Source organism: Phalacrocorax carbo, chromosome 1, assembly GCF_963921805.1.
Source record: "Phalacrocorax carbo chromosome 1, bPhaCar2.1, whole genome shotgun sequence".
NCBI classification, from domain to species: Eukaryota; Metazoa; Chordata; class Aves; order Suliformes; family Phalacrocoracidae; genus Phalacrocorax; species Phalacrocorax carbo.
Window position 1 is genome coordinate 8,648,301 of NC_087513.1, and position 25,829 is coordinate 8,674,129.

General features: G+C 42.0%; 1 protein-coding gene and 1 long non-coding RNA gene across 5 annotated transcripts; one reads left to right on the plus strand and one right to left on the minus strand.

The window, feature by feature from the left end:
* Positions 1–6,024: 6,024 nt before the first annotated feature.
* On the minus strand, positions 6,025–11,747 carry LOC135311993 (uncharacterized). Of its 2 annotated transcripts, XR_010371602.1 has the most exons (4): positions 11,693–11,747; positions 9,924–10,046; positions 9,739–9,833; positions 6,025–8,214 (listed from the first exon to the last, which is right to left on the minus strand). It is a non-coding gene; the product is annotated as an uncharacterized LOC135311993 (long non-coding RNA). The 2 variants fall into 2 exon arrangements; XR_010371601.1 differs by having other exon boundaries at positions 9,924–11,726.
* A 178-nt stretch (positions 11,748–11,925) lies between these two features.
* Positions 11,926–25,822, plus strand: HSPA14 (heat shock protein family A (Hsp70) member 14). 3 transcript variants are annotated; one of them, XR_010371604.1, is made up of 14 exons: positions 11,926–11,999; positions 12,131–12,211; positions 12,291–12,373; positions 13,440–13,488; positions 14,284–14,377; positions 14,495–14,585; positions 15,758–15,862; positions 16,651–16,812; positions 17,660–17,815; positions 19,093–19,195; positions 21,435–21,650; positions 22,093–22,217; positions 23,191–23,261; positions 24,841–24,906. XR_010371604.1 is itself a non-coding variant. In XM_064443549.1 (14 exons), exons 1-14 carry the CDS (start codon positions 11,943–11,945, stop codon positions 24,917–24,919), a joined length of 1,521 nt encoding a protein of 506 aa, XP_064299619.1. In that variant the 5' UTR covers positions 11,926–11,942; the 3' UTR covers positions 24,920–25,822. The 3 variants fall into 3 exon arrangements, 2 of the variants coding, with proteins under 2 accessions (XP_064299619.1, XP_064299628.1); XM_064443549.1 differs by having other exon boundaries at positions 22,044–22,217; positions 24,841–25,822; XM_064443558.1 differs by having other exon boundaries at positions 19,129–19,195; positions 22,044–22,217; positions 24,841–25,822.
* The last annotated feature ends 7 nt before the right edge of the window (positions 25,823–25,829 follow it).

A 25,829-nucleotide genomic window follows, 5' to 3' on the forward strand; every position in this document is an offset into this window, starting at 1 on the left:
TTTACCATTGCATTTAACCAACTGTGATCTGAGTCCTTTTTCTAATAGCGTTTGATGAGGCACTGAGCTACAGAAATAACAGCATATTTCAAGAGCTTCCAATACATGAACTAGCTTCTTTCCAAAGTACTGCATCTTGTTTTATTTTGCTCCTCCAGCTAGTTGAAAGTAGGTCTCACTTTTTCCAGGATGAGTCAAGTTACCAGAGGAAGGTTTCTTCCTGCCATGACTGGATCTGCTGCCACTCTTAGGCTTCAGGAGCAGCTCAGATCCTGCCCGTCAAGGCTGAAGCTGTTCACTCAGGACTCAGTATGCCATAACCTGTCTTGCTGCCACCCACACCTTTCACGGTATGAGGGTGCCTGGGTAATGCAACCCAGGATGGGAGACCGCACGTTATTTTCTGGTGGGGTTGGAAGGGATTCTGCTCACTCCTGCAGGGAGACAGGGACTTTTCTGAGATAGAAACACAATGAACAAGCCCTCCGCTTTCCTTTTAGAGTTGTACCATGGCCTTCTGCTGATCTTCCTGCACCTTCATTTTCTGCACTTAAAATTAAGCGCACAGACTCTACCTGTATACATGTCAAATAATTCCTTTAAATGAGCAGAATGTCCTGGAGTAGTGGGATTTTCTGGTGGTATTGCCATCCATTGTATAAATCCCCGATTGCAAGGGATCTGAAGAACACCAAAGCAATGAGAGAGTTGACAGCTCAAATTCTATTGAAATCCTCTGAAAACTTCAGTTTAGCAGAGTAAAATGAGGTGGTGAAGCCTTTGGATACCTAGAGATTTTAGCAAAGTATAATACACCAAAGTGGGAAGAGATGTATTTAGAGTAGGTCTAAAGAGCCTAAGTTTTTACTTATAATAGCTTCAAGTGCACTAGACTGTGTATTTGTGGCAAATTCCTACAAGAACAACAAGCAAAGGAAAACGCAGGCTTGTTCAGGAGTTATTCCCAAACTGTAAAGATCTATGGATTATGGAATAATCCCCACCAGGGAACACGTATGTACATTTATGCCATACTGTCTCTCCCATCCTTTATAAGATTACAGGTGCAAGATCAAATACCTAAATTTTGTCCTTTGTGCCCTACATTTAATTTTTGAAAAACACTCTCTCAGGCTGTTTTTTCCAGGATTCTGCCTTATTTAGTAACGTGTAATGGATGGGGCTATGTGCAGGGACCCTGACTCCTTCCTTCATTGCTAAGATGAAAGCCAAGAGCTTTCCAGGAAAGCCAAGATGGATTTGTGGCCAAGGAGCTGCCTATGGAAGTTGCAGGTTATGCCAAATACCTCTGTATGAGATTATAAAGTGATGTGATTTCTGGCTGCTGCTGATCAGTGTTAGCAGCTAGTGCTTAGACTGCGACTTCTGCTGGTCAGTGCTCTCCTGGCCCTGCCTGGACCCAGATTATGGCACTCCCATACTGCTGATGGCACTGCAGGTAGAGCCCCTTCCTAACCCTGATAGCATAATGACATGCTTTAATTATACTCACCTGAAAACACATTAAAAAAAAAGCCAAAACCATGATTTTTGCTAAACTTCAGTTTTCTGATAGAACTGCATTGGGAAGCAGTCACGTCGTGTTTTGAGGAGTCATACTGTATCAGCAGCCATCAGCAGACTGGGAATGCATCACTAGAAACCCCCCCCCAACTCCCAGCCCAAGTCTTAGCAGAGCCTGAATGCAGCTTGTGCAATGTGGCCAGGGAGATTTAAAGCTGCCTCACATCAATATATCCCTTGCTTGTAAATTACATACTCTACCGGTGTCAGGCACACTTAAAATCAATGGAGAACCTAATCTCCGCTCCAGTTGGGTATTGATTTAACTACATTGACTTAAATTCAAATATAGTAAATCAATAGAGCTCCCTAGCATTGACATAAAACGCAGGTTAAAGGTACTTCTGCCAGTGTAGGAAAAATAATTTTAGCAGGATTAATTTTTTTTTTTTGCCCAGGTTTCCCTCTGGATATGGTTGGATAGTCACAAGCAGGCAGGTTAGTTCCTTAAGACATATAAGAGGCAACAGCATCGCTGAAAGGAAGAAACCTCCAGAAGAGGCTGAAAAAGCAGAAGGCAGTGCATGACGCTGCGTCCTGCAAAGCTCAGCTGTCCCTGTTCGCATACACCCATGTGCATAAATGGGCATGTGAATTCTGCCAGGTTTCTGCTAGACTAAAACAAAGTAACCGAAGCCACTCACACCAGCAGTCCGAGGTTAAATCAAACCATTGTGGGATCTGGAGAGGACTGGATTTGGTGCCAGCTTGTAGTGGAAATTTCTTACTGGGTCTGAGGCAAAGCATATTAATAAGAAAATCAGAAGACTGGATGCATACAAATTGTAGCAATGCATCGTAAGAGGCAGGTTGTTTCCTAGCAACACAGGCTTTAGGCTGGTTAGTTTTGGTTAGCATTTTTCTGACTAATAGCTGCAATTTTTATCTGTACTGATGCTCACTTGCCTACCTGTGCTATAGAGCACATAGCAATAGAGCACATAGGATAGGATCTATCTGTGCTAGACTACATGTCTGAAAGTGAGATCTCTGCATGTGAGGGACTCGCCAGTGCCCCAAAATGTGATGGGCTGAAAGTGCAGCTAGGGATGCCCATTTCTGCCATGTGTGAACTAGCTCAGACCTGGACCTTGTGCTTCAGGTAGCTAAGCCAGGGCACACGAGTTTCACCTCCGCTGTGTTTTGGCACTTCCCACCTCCCCTATCTCCATCCCACAGTACCATGAGCTCCAGGAATACCCCATGGCTAATTCTGCTCTCAGTATCATCAGCAAGAAAGCCTTGACTTCACTGGTAATAGGGCAGAGCTCTGACATTTTTTTATTTACAGTTTTCTTCTGCGACTTTATTTATACCATGCCCTTTGAGAATCATGTAGGAAACCAGCTTCTGTGTGAGTCTCTGTGTGTGTATCTGTGTGTCTGTACAGGTCTTGGCATATTGGGACCTCTGCTCACCGAGTGCAAGGTAAATAATTAGTGACTGTGTGTCTGCTGGAATCCTTTTCTGAAGGTGTTTGAAAAATGCCTTGCACTGCTAAGGTGCTCCAAAAGGAATTCCCAAAAAACCCCCCAACCACCTCTTTAGACATTATCTGTGACCAATATGGGCTCGACGCTGGTGTCAGCTAAAAGTCTGATCTGAGGTTTCCGCACGTACACTTTGGGACCAGCTCCTTAACCATGCTCACAAGTTCTGCTTTCTCCATACAGACTCTGCTCACTTCTCCCCAGTCTGTCAGTACTTCCAGAGCTCAGCCTCTCTCACCCTCCTGGAGAGCTCCATGGATTTTAAGTCCAGTTTCCTTTCTGCAAGAGGAAAGAATGTGAGAGATGCTTTAGAGAGCACGTAAGTTTTCACATTGTCCTTAACTCCTCTGTGCTGCTGGAGAGGAAAAAAACACCTAGGTCATGCAAATGCTGCCGAGCAATTGCTGTAATGTAGCAGGTGGCAGAACTGAGGAGAGCAGCCGCTGCACCCCAAATCACATGGACTTGCAGTCCCATGCCCTCCAGTGCCCTGTCTGCAGCCGCAAGTATTTAATGCCAAGGACCAGGGCTTTGCCAGTTCATGATGTCTCTAGATGTGGTGGCACCAGCTCCTCTCTCTCATGTCTTTCCCCATAGTTTGGGATCTCCACAGCCTTCCCCTCCCCAAGAGAGAGGCTGTAGAATAAATCTTACTAGGCACCAGAGAAATCACACAGAACAAATCACAAGAAGTACCAGGACATGAGAAAATCTTATGCTAACCCTTGCGCTTTACTAGGACAAAAGCAGCACATCCACAAGACACAAAGCCACTGGAAACTGAGACTTCATTCAGACCAAGGGACTGGCTGTTCATGTCCTACATCCAGTTTTTATCTGCCATGAAAAACTGTCTGGGTAAGAGGAGAGCAAGCAGCTTTTTGACGTACAAAGAAAGCAAGGCCTGATTAACTGAAGAGGGAAATGTCATTTATTCGAGTTATTTAAAACTCTGCAGTCTTTGTTAACAGCTGCTCAACTTGAACAAGCAACCTCTCTCTGAAGGAGTCGGCACTGCTCCTCCTTCACAGCAGAACTGGGAAAGTGCCCATCCGCATGCATGAGTCATCTGGACAGGCCTCCAACAAAGACTGCTTTGGCTAGCATGAAAGCATAAGCCCCAAACTCTTTATTTTTCCTGGCCTAAGCTGTAAGTAGATGAGAAGAGGGGCGGGGGGGAGCACAGAACTATTTCTTTCTCTTTCTGCTTAGGTTTAGAAAGGCTAAAGAGCAGAAAGAGTCTGCGGGCAGGGACCCAGAGGGATATAAAAATGTGATTAGACAATGAAACTCCAAAGCCCAACCTCAACCTACCTCAGCTGAGCTCACCAAGATGAATATCTGCCGTTTTAAACTTTTCACAGATCCTTGGCAGGGGTGCGTGAGCACCCACTGTGCAACTGACTTCAGCAACGATTTTTGTGGGTGCACTGAAAAACACAGGACTGAGAGTTAATGCCCAGACAAAAGAGAGGGGATGCTGCAAAGTGGGGAATGCTTTCACACCCCCAGAAGTCCATGGAAGCAGAAGGAATCCAAGTCAGGGGTGTTGACCGTCCAAGCCATTTGGTAAGATCATGGGACTCTCTCTTCCATGGGGTAGAACACATGGCAAAATGGAAGGCACAGCAGTGCCAGACCTGCTCATAAAGGATGTTGATGATGTGCAAATAACAAATTTTTTCAAGGTGTTATTGAATTATGTTTCTACTGTTTGGCCACATTTTGTTTAATTTTGTACCTATAATAAATCCAGAAGGTAAGCCTTGGATTGCGTCCATCTGTCAGATGAGTAAACATAATGATTGTGCAATTAAATGAATTAATGAGTAAGGTGATACACCAGTGAAGCACTCCTCTTCACGGCAGAACACGTCCCATTGAAAGCAGCGGGGTTTCACTACCAGCTTTTACAGCACAGAGAAGGTAAACAGACCACCTGTGGTTTTAAATCAAAGAACAGTCTTCCACCTCTACCCATCTAATCTGTCCCACCAGGACCCATGGTAGGTAAGCGCTCTTCAGCACGGGAGGCGGCTGATCTGCTGAAACCTCTGCACATCTTCTGGCCAGACTGATTCGCTGTTCTCTGCACCCCAGGGAATTCCTGTTGGTTTGGCTCATTTCTTCACTTTTCACTTTCATTATGACTGTAAGTTCTTCGAGCAGATCTTGTCTTTTTGCTCTGTGGTTGAACAGCATTCAGATGAATAACCTCTGGGCATGAGGACAGGCCAGGAAAATCCCCAAATGATAACCTGGGAAAATCCAGAGCTGAAAATCCAGCCTATGCCTTTCTTCAAAGGGTAGGTCTATGGGAGAGCGTGGAGCTGCAGATGTGTCTGCTGTATTAAGGCTGCAATGAAGCTGGCCTAAAACTGCTTTTTGGTGGAGCAGGACTTGTCCCTTGTGAGCTACCAAAAAGCAGTTCGCCTTCTGCAGCAGCACTTCTGCGAGGAGCACAGGGATTCCCCTCCTGCTTCCAAAGTGCGGAGTCCCTGCAGCACGACTGATTAACATCAGAGCATGGAAAGATTTTACAACACAAATTGCCTGACTGCACAAAGCTCCTGTGGTAGGATCAGTCCATATAATGTGTCCCAACTGCCTGGACCCCAGGCCTGCCCTGAACAAGAGGTCTTTCCACCTCCATAAACACGTGTAGCTCTCCACAGAAGTGACAGCAAGTCTTTCAGAAGCAGCTACCTAGACCCAGGCATTAAAAATCAGAACATCACACAGTAAAAAAATATCAGGTGCCTGAAATACCTCTGAAGCCCTGAAGTTGGCACTATGGGAGAAGAGTGCATCTGCCTGTTCATCAGCAGCACAGCCTCCCTCCTCTGCACCCCTGGCCTTTCCCAGTTTCAAGTCTGGAAAAGTAGAAGGGGATTTCAGTGTATCTATTCGGTCATCAGATGATGAGCTGCCAACAACTATGTTAATTTTCCCCAGTTGTAATAGGCCGTTTAGGGCCCCAGCCAATGACCAGGGAAACTGCTGGAAAGAGTCCCGCTTATTCCAATGGCCGTCCAACAACATGCAGCCATATAGGCTGAAAATTAAACACAGATCCTCCAAATTTGCTTCACACAGGCCACAGGATTGTCCTCTGTTCCTCACAATTATAATTATTATTGTCATTACTGGATTTGAATGAATGCCCATGAGTGCAGATGGACAGTGATTTTTATCGAACAGAAATTCTGTCATTTAACTAGGACTTTCTCAGAACTTGAAACAAAGGAGAATGGTTCCAGATGCTGCTCTTTCCTTTTGCATCCCCGCAGCTGCTGACCAGCTATGGTGTCCACAGCAAAATCTGAATGTCTTTTAAGTGAATTGTAAAATCTGTCCAAAAATTCTTTACATACTGCAACAAGAAAATAAAAACCTTAAGCTGAACAGCAGAAAGTGGTAAAGCTGCCAAAGGAACGCTAACAAGTTAGCTAAAGACAGGGATCATTAACACTTTAAAAAAAAAAAAAGACTGCTCTGTAGTTTAAAAACAGAACTCTAATTTCATCTTTTAGCTTTATAGATAACAGTGGGTTTGTGGTTAAGGAAATCGTTCTGTCAGCTCTGTGTGGATCCCATTAACACTTTTTTAATAAAAGGAGCTCTGAATCTATCACCACTTTGATGTCAGTTCAATAAAGCTAATCTTAGCTTTGGTTTTAACATGGACATTTAATTGTGTTTAATCACCTTCTGCAAAAATCAATTTAGTTGACATGATACTGACCAGAACTGGTCAGCAGAGATAAGGAAGAGCTATGTTCTAGCTACTCCATACTATTACACTCACCTCTAAGCAGGCAACTAATTAATGTGGTTAGCCTCATAACACCCTTGGGAGGAAGGGAGAATGCAATGCTACTCTTTTTTTTTTCTTTTCAGATGAAGAACTCAAGAAACAGTAAAATTAAATTACTTCCTCAAGGTCACATAGTAAATATCTGACAGTGCACAGAATTAATTTGTTTCATGCTGGCACCCGCACCCCTAAATCAGTTCTTGCCTAAAGTTAAGGCGTCTGTCACCAACTAACCTGATGCTGATCACGACCTATTCTGGTAGTCGTCTCTTCTCAAACTTCTAGTTTAAACATCGCTCAGTTTTGTAACGAACTTGCCCTGCGGAGTATAAACTTTGTGCCAGTGCCCAATGAAGACAAGATTTTCTACCAAGAGCACAAAAGTGATTTTCAGGCGTATTTTACCATGGAGCTTGCTTGGAAAGCTCTGGGATTGCCTCATGGCACCCTTGTAATTCATGTCATAACTTAGGTCTGCATTATTAACCATAACATTTTATATTTACAGAGCGTCCTCCAGCCAAGGTTCTCAGAACACTTCCTATCTATTATTAAAGCATTTCAACATTCCTGCAAAGTGAATTTGACATCATTTAGGAGGTGGAAAAAAAACAGAACTTGGAGAGGAAGAAGGCCAAAAATTTAAAAAGAAGTTATTTGAAGATTTTTCTATTATTTTCCTTGGAACAAAAATCATTCGTATCTACGTATAAAAGTTCTCAGACTTGACAAGAGTAAGAAAGTTGTTCAGCCAACCATGACCATCATAGATGTGCCTCGAGATAATAGTCCCTAATACAGCAATCCTCAAAACAGTGATGAGAGTATTACATTTCTTGTTTTATTAACACAGACTATACGTGCAATTATCTGTGGCACATGCATATTGTTACTCTGAAGAAAATCATACATATTTGATTTTCATGATAGCTAACAAAACCTTATCAAAGCTGATTTGTGCTAGTTGTCAGTTCTAGACACGAAGTACGTTTGCTGTGTTTAACTAGCCTTTGGTGCCTCCTTACTCCTTACAATTGGCTGAAGTGGTGGCAGAGAAGAACTGTACTGGAGTACCTTAGAAGAGGTTTGTATGGGCAATGTTGCTTTCAGAGAAGCAGCGTCAGCTGGAGTCATCGTATGATTCCCTCGGGATGCTTCAGCGTGGGTCAGCAGCTCCTCCTGTGAACACTGATCAATGCCCCAGGTACAGGTTGGAAGTTTGGTTGTTTCAGGTTGTAAGAAAACCGCATTTTTCCACTTTGAGACTCAAGTTTGTGATGTGGAGTCCAATAAAGGATGGTTTATTCTGCATGCACTCAAAAGCTTTTTCAAGAAAAAAAAAAAAAAAGAAAACTAACATTCTTGACTTACAAGCAAAAAGAAATATATGTTTAATATGCTTTATGTCATCTAAAATATAAAAAAAATCTTGGGATACTCTCTAATAAGCACTCTGGTGTAAATAAATCTGGCTTTAGCTTTACTGCAAACCTACTGAGCTGCCAAACAGACTAAACGCTGCAGATGAGTTGTAGCATTGCGATTACATGCTGCATTTATGCCACCTACAGGCATTAATACCAGCTTTTCAACAGGTTTGCCTGCCAAAACTTTCTATGGACTTCGTTTCTGGACTGCTGTGAGAAGACTCCAGAGCAGTCAGCCCTGACCGTCCACCTATAAAAACATTCTGTTCAGCTTACTAAAAATTAACACAAGTATTTAATTAATCTGATCTGCTAACTGAACACGCCTCCTCCCTATCACTTAGGTACTGTGACTATGAAGCAATGAGGATACTGAAATCAACTTTCTGATGTGCCTTTTGAAATGACTGGCAAGTGTGAGAGCAAACCCAGAAATAGCCTACAGCCTCCACCGAAACCCAGCAACTTCGGGGGTGATATAGAGACAGACCTCCCAACAGCATGTATTCCTGTGCCCCAAATAAGCAACACAATAAATAACGATGATGATGTAGTTACTTCAAGGGATTTAGGCAATGAGTTTGAAGACCCTCTTCTTACAGAAATAAATAAATAAATAAATCTCACTGATGCTTTTATGCAGGCAAGAGATGATATCAGTAGGATGTCAGCATCTCCAGTAGAACTGTCTCACACTGTCTTGAGGAAGGGACTGTTTCTGAAGCCTGGGGGCAGTGCCACCGGGAAAACCACGGTCCAGGTCCCCCACAGCCCAGCTCTCCTGCAGCTCCCCTGAGAATCGACTCTGCTGCCTCTGCTCACATCCCCAGGCCAGGGGCGATCACAGGCCACGGTCCTGCAGCTACCATCTCTAGCCTCCTTGGAACTTAATTTCCTGAGAATTAAGTCAGAACACGCACAAGATAATTAAAAGAAGTTCTCTCATCCTTCTTTCTTCACCCCAAGGGACATTTTAGAGTATATACTGTTTACCAGTCACAAAAGAGTCTGTTGTTCAATAGAAACGCTTGCTTCCACTTTAAATATCTCAGCAGATATTACTGCCTTTTTGCCATCTCTGTAATTTTCCTGCAGTCAGCCTGGTACGAACAGTGCCAGGGGATCTCTTTTTGCATTCAAGCCTCTCAGGCTGCCTGCAAGCTCTTGGTACAGAAGAAGCTTGGGCAAGCTTCTTACTGTGCTAACAGCTGGTCTGACAGTGGCTGGTCTGGTTTTTGGATAGCTAGGAGATGTGCCACAGACTGGGAGAGAAGGGGCAGCTCTGATGCTGTGACGGTTTGTACCACTGCTTTGTCATCCGGGGAATAATACCAGGAGTTTCATGCAGAGTACCTGGCTAAATCAGAGGTAAGTTTGCTGTAGGGGTAGGCTGGTGGGCTTGTTTGTTTGATGTAGGTACCTGGAGATGTGCAGGATTTAGCTGGATTTGTCTCCTCCTTCCAACTCAGAGGCATACCTCTTCCAGAGGTGTGAAAGATTAAATTCTCTTGCATCCTGAAACGAGACTGCCACTTGAACCAGTGTTTGCCTCCTCAACCCCACCTTTAATGAACAACAAGCACATGGAAGCTTTCACTTACTTACAGGACTGCTGTAACAAGCAGGGCAGCCGCTCCTGCTTTCATTTAGAAGTGGGTTGTTCACCCCATCTCTCAGCTCACTCAAGCTCAGCACAACCGCAGAACTGCTCATTAGCTGAGGATGCCACTGGAAAAAATAGGAAGGGCACAGGCAGGCAAGGGCTTTCCACTTTGCAATAAACAGTACTTGACACAGCAAACCCCTGCCAAGGCATTTCTTGCCTGCTTCTGCTCAGGTTTGCTTACACCTGGAAAGAGCATTAGCTGCTTTAGTTAAGATAAGGAGAACTGTGTGTCCGTCCTGGTATGTCCAAGGCATAACAACAACTGAAACATAACCGTGGATGCTCTTGGTTGCGTAGGAGATGTTAGCAGTGTGGCCACAGGACTTTTTGAGGCATAAATTACTCACACCAGTCTATTGTCATAAATGCTGCAACTGGTATTAGGATTTGGGAGAAAGCACAGGAAATTATTCTTGCATGGTTTTTGTATTAGGGGCTTTTGTTCTCCTTTACCCTCCTACCTTCAGTGTCTCTTCTCAGACTCCCTCCATCTCTACCTTTGACAAAAACATCGCTTCTGTCATCGTTTTCTTCTACAATACCTTTCTCCAGTCCACATAGGTCTCTCCTGCTCACTTCTACCCTTCCCTTTTTGTTCCTCTGTTTATAAGAGGAGGCAGAAAGGAGCTACAATTTGGACAAGCTTCAAAGGTATTGTTTTCAGCTGTGCAAGTTTCACGTTTATCAATACCGCCAGCAGTCCCAGCTCCAGCTTTTGGTCAGACTTCAGCAAGCTCGGTTACTGACAGGAAGATAGTTCAGTGATTTAAAAAGCCTAGGACCACTTTTGGACACAAAATCCTCTGTAACTCTGGATAACTCCTTTCACCTCTACATGATCTTGATTCATTCCTTTAACCCTTCAGCATATGGTATATAAAGCAAGGATAAGGACAATCTTTACTTCCGAATGATGCAGTGTGATGACTGCATGGCATTTAAGACTCCCTATGCAAATGAGATGCAAATGAGCACCCAAACCTACAGAAGCACTGTCTCCTTTAGTGAGGTGCCGCATAGAGGAGGTGACCTGCTCCCCATTAAGACACATGGAGAACTTTGCTGCACCCACTACAGGGCCACACGAGGTCTGAGGAGCCTTCAGCACAGCAACGGTTCTGGCCACAATTAAGTGAATTCTGTGTGAACAATGTTAAATTGAGCAATTGATTAGAAATCACTTTTTTTTTTTTCCTTCCTGTGGTAATGCTAAGATGGATTCCTCCAACAGAAGTGCAGCGTAACGAGACACTGAGTTTTGCTTTCAGACATCGGTTCTGCCTGGTTAGATTATGCAAAACCAGCGCTTCAGCCTGACTGCTTCGCTAATGACTAGAGCACTTGGCTAGGAAAATATTTGCACCCTCTCCATGTGCTTCATCGCCTGCAATTAAACCATGAGAGCAGCCACTGACATCAAGCTCACGCACCCCAGCACAAGCACGGCACAGCTTCGTTCGCCTGACTCCATGTTCACCTCTGTTTTCTCAGTGGTTCAGCCTCCCGCAGCCAAAGCGGCCGGAGCCCGCACAGACCCAATGCTCCGCCTCACGCCCTCCGCCTGACGGACGCCCTCCTCCCGGCTGGCTGATGCCCTGTGCCCAACTGATGCTTTCCTGCCGGCTGACTGACACCCTCCGCCCGACAGACCGACCGACTGACGCCCCCTGCCTAACTGACGCACGCGCTCCCCGCAGCGGCCGCTCACCGCCGAGCCGCCCGCGCCTCCCGCACGGACTCTGCCCCCGTTGCCACGCTTGATGACGCCCCTCTTTCAATTTTTCTCATTGGCTGCTCAGCCGGCAACGCCGCGCTCCCGAGCGCGCCTCTCCTCGATTGGTTTGCGAGCGAGGGCGGTGCGAGGTTTTGATTGGCGGCCGGTGAGAAGAGGAGCGCGGGATTGGTTGGGAGCGGGGCTGGCGCGGTGCATTGTGGGGCGGCGGGGGCGCGTGGGGCTGATGGCGGCCATCGGAGTGCATCTGGGCGCTACCTGTGCCTGCGCCGCCGTCTATAAGGTGAGGGGCGGGGGGGGGGAGCCGGGCTTGGGCTTCGCCGTCCTCTCGCGGGGTCGCGCAGGGAGCGGAGCCCTGGCGGGGCGAGGGGTGTCCCGTCCCGGGGCGTGGCTGACGGGGTCGCCTCTCCGCAGGACGGTCGCGCCGACGTGGTGGCCAACGATGCCGGGGACAGGGTAACTCCTGCGGTCGTCGCGTTCTCGGAAAGCGAGGAGGTGAGGCTTTCCTTCTGCGGGGGGTGGTGGGGGGCTCTGCCTGTCGCTCACCTCCTTTTCCTCTGTGTTCTTCACTCAGGTTGTCGGCTTAGCTGCAAAGCAAAGTAGGATCAGAAATATTTCAAACACTGTAGTGAAAGTAAAGCAGATCCTCGGGCGGAGGTAAGAGAGCAGGGGTGAAAGGGAAGGTGAGCCGTGCCGTTGTCCCCGTTAAAGCTGGTCAGTGGAACGTAGTCTCAGCACTGGTGCTGAAGTCTTTTTAGTCTTGTGTGGTAGTGGTTAAGTTAACCTGGCATTGACAGGAGGGTGCGCTAGATCTTAAAAAGTCGTTATATGACAAATTCATTCGTTACTTTGAATGAATTTGTAATATAATGAATCTAATTCATTCATTATATTCATTACATGCTCTATCTCATTCTATGAGTAGAGGCGTGTAGTATTTTATACCTGAATTTGTCTGTGAAATAAAATAATTAAATTTAATAAGTTGCATATATGCTTTTGGTATATACTTTAGTTTCTTAACTAAAACATCTCATTACCTGGATGTCTTACTGTGGCTAAAATCCACTCTGGTTTTAGTTGCATGATACTCTGCATCACCTTTTATTACAGTCGCAGAGCACGCTGACGTAATGGCGGTTGTGACTCTCAGTGGAGCTGTGATGATTTACGCTGGCCATTACGGTGACACTAGAACTAAATGTGCCGGATTAGGTCCAACATCAGAGACATGACAAACTTTTCAGTGATGACCAGAGCTGTGTGTTAGAGCTCCTTCACTGAAAGGAGTTGACAAGATGGTGTCTATTCTGATGTATTTATCAGCACTTTTAGGATGCGTAACTTTACGTAGTCAGCAGAGGATAGTCAGCTTATTGCCGCCACCTTATTTCAGACAATATGAAAAAAAGTGCCTCTAAAATCTTTTATAACTATTGGGGATAACAGGTTAAAACAGCGTGTTGTTTTTTTGTTTTCCCCTTCACTAACTAGTAGGTATTTTTTCTATCAGTTGTTTGGGGAAAGGGGATTGAAAGACACCAGCAGTTGGAACTGTTGGTTTTTCTTCTCCAGTATAAATGTGTCTGTAAAGTGGAAACAAATTTTGGTTAAAGTATAGCTTCATATGCTGTAGACCTTATAAGGAATATAAGCAAGATGAATTTGTGCAATTACCCTTGAACATTTGATTTACTTTGTTATTTTGAATTTGTCTGGACAGCTCTGGTGACCCACAGGCAGAGAAATACATTGCAGAAAGCAAATGTTCAGTAAGTACAATCTATTTTTTTTGTTCTCAGAATAACTTGTATCACTTTCTGCTGTTCTTCTTGGGGTCGTTTGTGCCACACCATGTCTGTGTTCTGTAGTGATCAGCTCTCGTTACATGAGGTCCATTTGCTGCTGTATAGAATGTTTCTCTTATAGAGAACTTCACTGTGTTCTGAGATCTGCCATCGTAATAAAGTCTGGCAGAAAAATTAGATGTATCTCTTGGGCATTCTCAAAAGGGATGATTCTCAATATATTTGGGTAAGAGCATTGTGGTGTTTCTTAGCACTGGGAGAAGATGCTCAGGTTACAGCATCTTGTTATAACATTTGATTTAATCTCACTATTTAAATAATACTCTGCTTGTTACTAGAAATCATTTTGCAAAACGAGAGAGAAATTATCCTGGAAAATATATTCCTAAAGAGCGAATGAGTTTTCCTTTGGTTTTTGCATTGACAGGCTTATGTAGATAGTTGTTATGTTTTCTTATGGAATGTAAACAGGCAAGCACTTTTGTTTAAACATTGCTTTTGTACTGAGCAAAAATTTTTAATAGAAGAAGTCTGGAGTCTTTAAGTCTCTATGAATGTTGCTGTCATGTCTGTTGGATAATACAGGTGGTTTTTGTGATCTTTGATAAGCATCTCGGACGCATTTATTCTCTTGTAACTAACGCAGAAAGTATTTACACAGTGTAATGGTTTTTACTTGAACAGAAACTAAATTAAACGTTACCTTTTACTAATAACCAAGTTGCATGTCTAACAAAGGTGTGTTGGTTTTGATTACAGATAATTGAGAAGAATGGAAAACTTCAGTATGAAATAGATAATAAATTTATTAACCCAGAAGATGTGGCAAAACTCATTTTCAGTAAAATGAAAGGTATATAATAAGTAAAATCATAACATATTTTAGATTTTTAAGCTGTCATCACTTTTAAGATGTGGTATGTTGTGGTTTTGCTTTTAATCAACATGTTCTGCCTATGTTTATAAACAGAAACTGCTCAGTCTGCATTGGGTTCAGATGTAAATGACGTTGTTATCACTGTCCCATTTGATTTTGGAGAGAATCAGAAAAATGCCCTTGGGTAAGAGCATTAAGATTTTTGTTATTTAACATGCCTAAAGCAGACCAGCTGGCAGATCAGCCACGGGAATTCTCCTGCTGGACTTCAGCTTGCAACTGTCAGCCAAGACATTGGGATGCTATCTGACTTGGGAAAAATGTGAAACTAGGAGATAAAAATCCTGCCTTTAGAAACCTTAAATGGGATTCAGTGCGGTAACCAAAATGAAATTCTGAATCAACTGAAGTGAGAGGAAATTGTGGTATCATTGAGGATAGAATGTCATTTCAGATGTGTTATTTGTAGTGGATCTTCAGTGTCTGCTTTGAAATGCAAATAGTTTCCCAGCCTTCTTCCGTAATTTCCCATCCCTTCGTACAACGGAACTCACCAAACAACATGGTGTTACATGACTTCACTGAGGACTGTTTTATCAGAGAGCAGATATAGAATATGTACCAGTATTCTACTTGGACGTGTAGCTGTGAAAGTTCTTCCATATGAAAACTTAAATAGGCTTTAAAATGCCCATAACTGGCAGCATCTATTTCTGTTTTCTGGTATGTGGGAGCCCTTATGTTGAACTGTCGTTAAATACTTTAAAGCACACTTAAAGTTGGTCACAGAACATTAGTGAGCTGGGTGTTTGCAGTATGTAATGAAACATTCTATTGCTCTGGCATACAAGTTTCAGAATAACTTTAAAGTGGAGGAAGTGACTTGTAGGGCAGCCCCAGGGCACTGAAGTTTCAAGAAAACATGCAAAGAGAATGTTAGAAGTGAGGTGTGGTAACTTGATTTGGAAGTAAAAGCAATTTTCCTAGTACAATATCTATGAAATAATGTGCCAAGAACTTTTAATACCACACCTGAAGATAAGTTAGCAAGTTTGGTTGAGGATGGGGTTTTCATCTTGTAGCTGAGGGGGGTTTTGCTGGGCTTTGTAATGTGTGTAGGCCAATACATCTGTGTGTTTTTCGACAATAAGCACAGCAGATCCAGCTACCTGAAGAACACAAGTAGCAACTGAACTTCTTGGTACCGTTCTTTTCCAGTCACTGCTTTTTGTTAATACCATGCCGTAACCAAGTTCTGAGTTGGTGACATATGTAGTTCAGATTTCATCTGAATAGCATGCGTGACTGTGGTGAAATCATTAAAGTAAAATGAAATGCTGTTATGCCTTATCACAGGGAAGCAGCTGCAGCTGCTGGATTTAATGTTATGAGATTAATTCATGAACCGTCTGCAGCTCTCCTGGCTTATGGAATTGGCCAAGATTCACCCACTGGGAAAAGGTAAAATCCTAATATTTCCCTTCTTAAATTTAAGCTGCTGTACTTAAATCCTCAGAAATCTTAAATGGGGGAATGCTGTGCTGCCTTAGCAGTCAATAGAAAATTAATGATCTGAGGCTTGTTCTTTTTTTGTCTCAATAAGGCCAATAACAATTTAGAAGTTGTAAATCCGTACTGGTTTAAATCCCTTTGTGTTTTTTTTTCTTTTGAATTGTCTTTAAAGATTTGTCCCTGGTTCTGTCTTGCTCTTTAATGAGCTGATTGGCTTGAAGAAAAACGTATCTCTTGAACAGATTTTGGCATAGCTGATTTTTAATTGTGGGGGATGGGGTCATTTTACATATGGTAGAAGAACTAAAGCTGAGTTCCTGGGTTCAGGAGGTGCATTGGGTTTCACTTACGTATATTCAAATAATTCACAAAGTTTTCAAAATAGCAAAGACTGCTGTCGGCACAAACGGACATCTTGTTGTTTTTCTTGGTTTATATTTTTTACCCTTCTCATTCTTGCTTATAATCTTGAATTTAATCAATTCTTAATTGTGTTATAGGAGAGATGATGGCTGCTCTTGTTGTGTGAGATAGACTAATTTTGTTCTTTAGGGAACGTTGTCAAGCAGTCAGCGGTACTAAGATACATTAAATACAATCACCCCAAAGCAAATTCTCTTGACAAAACTAATTAAAACCTGCAATACATTACATGGTGGTTGTCTTTTTAGAAAGTGTGTCAAAGGGAATGTAATTTTAGATGGCTTATTAATACTACTTTTTTTTAACCATGGCAGCAATGTGCTGGTTTATAAGCTTGGTGGAACATCGCTTTCTATCACAGTCATAGAAGTAAACAGTGGAATATATCGTGTGCTTGCTACAAACACAGACGATAGCATCGGTGGAGTTTGCTTCACAGAAGCTCTAGCGCAACACTTAGCCTCTGAATTCCAGAGGTAAGTTTTGAATTCCAAGCATGTTGCTGTTAGGACAGGAACTTTATCTGATGTCTGCGAGTGAAATAGCTCAAATAACACACTGTTCCTTCAGTATCTTTATAGGGGGCTAAGGAGGGGGACTGGGAAGTACTTGGTTTTGGGTAGATGTTGCCTGAAGTCAGTGTTAAACTATAAGGGCTCAGCTATGAACTGTTCTGTGTTCTTGGGCGATGTACGTGACTATAGGCCGCTTACGTCCTTTCAGTCACAAGCTTTTGGGGTGGCAGGGAATTCACTGGTGTGGGTTTTGTTTGGTTTTCATGTCAGCATGAAGGACCATGGTGGGGCTTGGGTCATCAGGCTGAAGTCTGTGTGGCATGGCATCTCGTGAACAAAAGCAAACAGATGCATTACCATTAGCTGTAGTGATCCGGAGGTGGTTGGTTGCGTACTGTCACAGGAGGAGGCTTTTTGGATGAAACGTACTGTTCTGTTGACATGTTAATGTTTGGTGTTCTTTTTCTTAACCTGTGGTTAAAATCAGTTAACTTGCAGGCCTTTTCTTGCTGTTCCTTGCAGTTGCTTGCAGGATTTGTTCAGCTGAGAAACTGTTCAGAAAGACTTAAAGCTGTATGATAAATGCTAATGCCCAAGTTCAGGGTGCCTCTACATGATATTCTTTAGTTGAAATCAAAATAGACACTTTAATTCTTTGCGAGCTTTCAATAGCGGCATTGTAGACAATACTAAAATGTCTACAGAAAAGTTCAATAGCTTTAGCCTGGTTTTCCTTCCAGAAAGTTAGTGTTATCACTCAAATGCCTGCATTTCTAAACTGATCTCTCTTCTGCTTTTTTAAATGTAGGTCTTGTAAACATGATATCAGAGGAAATCCCAGAGCCATGATGAAGTTAATGAACAGCGCTGATGTTGCAAAGCACTCATTATCAACCCTGGGAAGTGCAAACTGTTTTGTAGACTCATTGTATGATGGATTGGATTTTGACTGTAATGTGTCCAGGTAAGATGAATCTTGAAGCTACTGCTTTTTAGAGAAAACTATGCCTGAAACATTTCTAGGTGGTATTCAGGATGTTCTGTAAAGGTTTTTTTTTTTTGTGGCATTAATTTTAGAAATGGAAGTAAGACGACCAACTTGCTTTCTGTCAGCTTTGTTTCATGTTGATGGTTCTGTTATGATGTGATCTGTAGGAGTTAGGGTGGTTACACTAGCGATGTTGCCCCAACGGTTAGAAAATAAAGTGCTAAAAGGCCCAGGCAGACCCCATCGTAGGTTGCTGCTGAAAGGGGAACAGATACTGTAATTACTCAAGGTTTCTACCTATTATTGTTTCTGTTGGTTTTTCCTTGGAGTCCAAAGGTCATCTTTCATCTAAATGAAGTCCAGTATGATAGGAGCCATGGAAGTCTTGATGTTGCCTCTATTTGACAGCTAGCATAGAAAGATGGTTTTTGTCTCTTTGTTCACACTGCTGTGTCCTCCTCTGTCTTTTTCTCTCTTGGGATGATCTGTTATTGAGATGTTTAGCTAATTTTGATTGCTCTTCCCATCTGCAGCACCTTTAGCAAAATGAAATAGACTTTTTGATTCCAGAACTGTGCATCCACTGCTGCAGCAGTTGGATTTAGTAAAATAAGGCACAGTATGTTTGCACGTGTGAGAAGCAATGCTGTGTAACTTGTTTGGCCCAGTTTTGGATAACGATGCTAGTCCCGTGGACTAGCATTGCAGAATTTTATTTGCTGTGTTTGTACAGAGTCAAACTTCCTCTTCAGGCTTGAAAGAGCCCTAAGCAAACACAAGTTTGTTTTTCAATTTGCTTGAGTACTTACCTCTCTGTGTGCAAACCAGGACTCAGCTTGATTTGCCTCTGAAAATTCAAGAGGCACTTTTGAGTCTTTGTGTCTCCATTTTAAAGATGATGAAGCAGTTCCAGGATTTTTCCTTCTTTTTCACATATGAGTCAAGACAATAATCCTGTCGTTTCTCTGAAGAAGAATGAATGTGCATTCCCTGTAAGTGTTAATGATGAAATCAATAACACAGATATTTTCACAACAACAAAAATCACTTCTTTGAGATTAATAACTGGGAGATAAGATTTCTAAAAGGGAAAAAAAAAAAACCACAAAGCCCCAACAAACAAACCCTTAGTACCAGTTATAGCTAAAGAACCAAAGTATATTCTGAAAATGATTGTTGTTCCATTTCAGGTATTTGTCTCTAATGCATGAGATGACACTTCTTATTCTCTTTTTTTTTTTTTTTCCTTCTAGAGCCAGGTTTGAACTTATCTGTTCTTCACTTTTTAGTAAATGTGTAGAAGCAATTAAAAAGCTCTTGCAGCAAGTTGGATTTACAGCAGATGATATTAATAAGGTAATAATATAAGTCATTTGTCTGTAGTATGCTTTATAACTCCACAAGAAGAATATTTATGGGGTCTGTTTTCCTTGCAAGCTGAGGTTATTTTGTGATGTGTTTAAGTGCATTTGGCTCAGAGCCAACTCAAGATCTCTAGAACTCCTGTCTTTGCTTTGATTTCAGTTACCTGAAGTTAAGTGTAAGGTAGAGTCAGAGTTAGCAAGGTGTTCTTACTGCTGTATATTGAATGAATGGTAGAGGATTTATCTCCATTTGGTGTGTTTGTATAACTCTCGGTAGAGCTAAGGAGTGCCTCCTTTAAGTTCAGTACATAGACTTCCTTCTGCCTTCACTGAGCTCCAGGTAGGGCTTGCCGACACTGCTGAAGAAAGCCCAAGTTTAGACTTCTTTTGTCTTAGGAGTTGAACAAATTACTTGGTGTCTGCTTGGCGCCTGTGTTCTTCCTTGTTAGCTTAAAAAACTTAGGAACATGTTAGATGCCAAACCATAGAGTGTTTTAATGCCAAAGATGGTGAGTAAAGTAGGAAACACTACTAGTTTCATTCAGGTGTCTTTTTTGCTTTGATATAAGAGTAACTTCATCTCAACCCCTGTGCACCTGTGGGTGGCAAATAGTGCTGTATTTATCGCTGATGGAATTGGCACACAACTCCTGCAGCAAAAGTTACCTGATGCTTTTAATGATACCTGATGTATTTCAGACTCATCATTAGTGTTTGCTGTGTCACGTATGAGTTTCACTTGTAGGATAATGAAGGATCCTAGGCCATTGTTCAGAGAACATCTCTTGGTTTCTGGTGGCAGTATTTAAGTGGCCCAGTGTGCTGTCCTCTTGGGCCTTAATGTTTGGGGGTTTTTTTTGGGGGGGAGGGTGAGGGCAGTTTAAATGTAAAAAATAAATGGGCCTAATTTACAACTCTTATGTTTTAAATGAAGAAAAGTGGGAGTTAGCTTTGTTTAGAGATCTGGTTGAGCTCAACAAAGCTGCTGTAATAAGAGAAGGGTTTTAAGGGTTTTTTTTCTTGCACAAGATCAGTAAGTGACTGCTGGTTGTCAGTGACGTCCCTCAGGATTTGATACTGGGGCTAATACCATTTAATGCCTATATTAATAACATGGATGATGGGGTAGCATGTGCTCTCAGCACGTTTGCAGACAGTACCAAAATGAGGGGAGCAAGCAATACCTCTGTAGGTCAAGGCTGCTAGTCAGAGGGGTTGAAACAGGCGAGAGAAATATATGTAATAGAATAGAATATCTGAGTTGGAAGGGACCTACAATGATCATGTAGCCCAATGGAGGAGAATATCACAAAGATCAGCAAAGGCAAATGCAGAGTCTGGGGTGGAACAATCCTGTGCAGCAGGACAGGCTAGCAGTTGGTAGAAAGCAGCTTTGCAGGAAAAGACATAGGGTTTCTAATAGACAGTAAGATTAATAGCAGTGAACCACGTGCCTCTGCAGCAAAGGTGCTGATTGCATGCTGGGCTGTAACAGCAAGGGTGTAGCCATGGGTATAGGAAAGTCTTTCCCGCTTTGGCACTTGGACAGTGTCTGGATACAAACTCATTTTGGGGCTTCACAGGGGATGAAAGGTGCTGGCCTACTGGAGCCAGTCTGGGTTTGCTCACCTGTAAGAAAAGCTCAGGGAGACTTAGTGCTGCCTACAGTTACCTGATAGGAAGGCATACATGAGACAAAATCTGACTTACTCCTTCCTGTAGGTGCATGACGGAAGGGTGGGTGGTAAGCAGCATAAGTTATAACGTGGAGAAATTTTAGATGCCAAGAAAAGAATTTGTAATGTGAGGGTGATCAAACACCGAAACAAGGGCCTATGTAGCCTCTGGAGTCTATAACCATGGCGGTAAGGTCCTGATTGTAACTGGACCTGTTCTGGGCAGGCGGTTGGACTAGATGACCTCCAAGAGCTCCCTTCCAACCTGACATTATTTTGTGACAAATTCCTCAGTTTTTAAAATGTTGCTTCATTGAGCTGATGCTTACTATAAGAAACACTTTTTGCAAGATAACTGTTTCAAATGTGCAAGGTATTTCCTTGAATTTCAAAATCAAAAATAAGAGGTCAAGCAAAGACAGCATCAACTTTTATTTCAATAACTACAGATGATGAAATATCCCAGAGCAGTTTGTATTTCTGTGTTGCAGGTTGTGACCTGTCTGTTTTACCTGTCAGAGGAAAGATTTGAAATCATTAAGGCATGTTTTCCAGGTAGTTCTTTGTGGTGGGTCTGCTCGAATCCCGAAGCTACAGCAGCTGATCAAAGACATTTTCCCCACTGTGGAACTACTGAACTCAATTCCTCCAGATGAAGTTATTCCCATTGGTGCAGCCATAGAAGCAGGAATTCTGCTAGGGAAAGAGAATCCTGTGTTAGAAGAAGAAGCACTCTTTATCGAATGTTCCGCCAAAGATATTCTTCTTAAGGTAAGGCTAAAATTATTTAACTTAGAAAATTTTACTGCTGCAGTGAATATACAGCACTACTTATGAATGATGTTAGAGAAACAGTATTGTTTTATTATCAGTTTTACAGATTGGCTGTAGATCAGCAGTAAGCAGTAACTCGGGTTTATTGATAAAAGATTGACAGGAAGAACTGCTTGATTTGAAGAGAAGGTAGATTGTGTCTTTGACATGTTGTAATAGCTGGGCTTTTTCATTTGTTTATAGGAACATAACTTTTTTTACTTGCTGTAATGGTAAATGTGGCAGAGAGAATGAATCTTGGATTTCTTTTCTCATGGAGCACTGTTGTAACACTTCCAACTCACCAAAGTACTTAGAGAAAGGAATGAACTTTTTTTTTTCTTTTTAAAGGGAGTAGACGAGTCAGGGGCTGACAAATTCACAGTGCTATTTCCATCAGGGACACCATTACCAGCTCGAAGACAGCACACCCTGCATGCTCCTGGAAACACATCTTCTGTATGCCTTGAACTGTACGAGTCATTGGGGAACAGTCCCATGAATGAAGAAGATAAATTTGCACAGGTGAGTATATATGTTCATATGCACTTTAAAAATCAACCGCTTGGAAATGAAATGGAGGGCGGGGGTGTAAAACGAAAACCAATCCCACCCCTACCAAAACTTCTTGTTACAAAATCAGAATGACATGCATGTCTTTGGAAATGGTCTTTCAGCATTCTTCTATAAATGAGTTATGAAATATTGAAGCACTTAAAGAAATTGAAATTTCACTTTTGCATGTCTAAATGGCTGGCAGGGTTTGACGTTTGGAACTACTGTAGTAAGCCCACTTGGGATGAGAGATCACAACCAGTCATTCCAGTAGTACACAGATCTCCAGCATTTTAGAAATAAAACTGCTGGAGGTAATGATGTAGCTAGCGTGTGTACTGGTGATTACTTTTTGATCTTCCTAGATTGGACAGAATCTTTGTATTAAATAACCACATTTTATTTTTCAGTGGTGAGATGATACAGTTAAATCCTCACCTGATATAAAGATATTACTCAGGAGTCAACCTATTGAGAGAACACAGCTTGCCTGAAACAGTGGTGATGTGCTTACGCTGGCTTTGGTGCACTTAAAGCATCAGGGAGGGGGCAGATGTGGCTGAAATAGAATACTTGAGAAAATTGTTATTCCACCTTGGTCCTGCCAAAGATCTTTAAGGGGCCAGGAAAGGGATGTTAGCTAATAATTACAGAACTGATCCTGAGTAAAGGAACATGCTCACCTCCTACTGTAGTCTGTGGGAGTTGCAGGTACTCCAGGTATCTTCGTGACAGACCCTGAAACAGTACTGCAAATAGCTAAAAATGCATAGGTGTGCACTACAGATGAATGAAGCCCCCTAGGGCATGCTTTGGTGTTGAATTACTAGTATGAGATGCTAAACAAAATGGATTGCACACCTTAGCTATTGTGTCACTTCCATTAAACTGCTGTGCAAGGATATAGAGAATTTTATCAGTTAACATCATTTTTTTTTAATAGATTGTACTCCAGGATTTAGATAAAAAGGAGGATGGCCTACATGATATACTGACTGTACTCACTATGAAAAGGTACCCAAAATATTTATTGTTTTGCTGTTTAATTTGCTGTGTCACACTTCTGACAAGCAGTCTTTATTCCTGTTACAGCCTATTTAATTTTCGGTTGAGAAATTTCAGCATCTTATTGTTTACAGGGCTGTGTCCTAGCAGGGGTAAATTCTGCAGGAATGTGGTTTTTATGCAGTACTTTCTGTGCTTTCATTGTTTGATTCCTAAAGAAATAAAACTTAACACAGTTGTATAGAAGATTTTTAGCAACTTTTGAACTGGTTATCAGTTTAACCATGCTTGAGAGCAGTCAGGATCTCAGATTTCCCATGGAAGGGCTCAGGGAGTTCTGTTGAATGCCCACACTCTTAGGAAAAACTGAAGTAGAATTCGTCTTTATTAGTTGCAAAGGAATCCATGAAGGACTTCTCATATGCAGCTTTGGTGATGAAAACCTGTGGCTCTGTCCTTTCAGAGACAGCATTGTTAACCATGAAATACATTGCCACAGGAAATCAGGCTTCATACATCTACTTCTTAGAGAATTACCTGTTCATTATGGGAAAACATGAAGTATCTTATGGCATGGTGGGGTATGGGGATAACATGGCGTTGAAATAATTTCTTTCTTAGGTCTTAATAGGAGTGCTTGGGCTCATTTGAAATAGTCTAAATAGTTTATGAAGGTATCAGATGGTGGAATTCTAAGTAGTCAAAGTATGTTTGTCTTCTGAGGACTGCCCTGAAGTTCATATTGCTTTTCTAAATAATATGGAAGTTGTCTGGATGTTTCGGAAAAACTAAATCCCTACTTGCTACTTCAGTTTGCAGTACTTCATTTTCTTATGTTAACATATCAGGTGTATTAATGCTCTATGAATAGACTTCACCTAAAAGACCTTGTTAGCACACAGGTTTGCACTTAGCATTGATAAGGAAAACAATCTTAGGGGTTATATGCAACTGTGTAGTGCAGAAAACCTGTATTATTTCAAAGGGGTTTTAGTAACATTTACATGAAGATGATTAGGGAACATTCACTGGAACGCATCTGTTTCTATCCAGATATTAAGTGTGGCTGTTGTATGTCTAGGTGAAGCAGGATTCAGTGTTGTCTCTAATTCTTGGATTTTGAAAATTAAGGTTTTCTTCCTCAAAGGAGATCTTTGGTATTTAAAGACTACTAATACTTTTAAAAAGTTAAGTTCTTGTGCTTTGAGAAGACGTGCTTATCTGTTGGTTGCTGTTACTCAGAGCTCTGAAGATGAATATTCTGAATAATATTACTGCACATTATATTACAAATCTGTACTAAATAAACTTAGTTACAATATTTAAACACATTCCTGAATCTGTTCCACCATAGATGGAGAAGATGCATGCTTTAATGGAGAGCAAGAAGTGCATATCTAAATACTCAAACTAAAACTTAAATTAATAAATCAATTTAATCTCTGAAGCATGTTTTCCCGTGGATATTTTGATGCACATCTTTCTTCCTTTTCATCCGTGTGAAGACTATTTATCTTCTCTGGAATGTGCAGTAACATACCAAGTGCTGTGCTGAGATAGTCATAAAACATATCTTTCTTTTATCTAGGGATGGGTCCTTGCATGTTACCTGCACAGATCAAGATACTGGAAAGTGTGAAATCATCACTGTGGAAGTGGCATCATAGTCCTTTTGAAAGGCAACATTTTTCTAAGCTGATTTTTTTCTCTTGTTGGCAGAAAAGTCAAAGTGGTGACTCTGAGATGTCTTTAATGATTCTTAGAGGACTGTAATAAACTGATGTAAAATGTTAATTTGCCACCAAGTCTGTTTGGAGTGGAAAGCATGGTGCGAAATGTTAATCAAGACATGCAGACAGCAGAGCATTGAATTATCAGCACCTGATATAAAAAATGCAAAGGGCAAATCCTCATGCCTGTAGTTCAACAGCAAGCATGTCACACAGTATAAAGATTTTTCCTTGGACTAATAGGTCATGTAGTCCTTCAACCACTATATTTGTGGCTTCAACAGTGTAGCATTGAACAAGCAAGAGCTAGGCTGGTGAAAATCCACTCTCTAATAACTGTACCAAACTGTACTGAAATCCTGCCTGGTCTTGATGTTGCCTGAAACTGTGGAGGTGATGCCCATTTGCGCTGGCCTCTTGGGCAGGATGGTCTTTTTTTCTGGGGTCACTGTAAGATGGTTTTGTGGTGTTACCTGAAAAATGTGTATAAGGATTATACGTGCTTATTTATGTCATTAATAAAATACGGGGGTTTTTATGCAGATCCTGGTTCTTCCATTCTGTGTAGCACTGCTCTAATTTGTATGTCATTACAGATTTGTTTGGATATTACCTGGCAGCTTTTTCTGTTTTATGTAGGGGAGTAATAAGACACAGCGGGCAGGTGTGGTTACAGGATTTAATGTGCACTTAAAGGGCAGCAGCTCAGCCCCGAGGGCCAGATGTTGCGTTGTAAAACATTCACAGTGACGCCTCAAAATTAGAGACGGAAACTACAGCATGGGCTGCCTGTCTGGATTTGCAGAGACCTGTGTTCAATGAACTGTTTTTCTATAGGCTTCTCAAA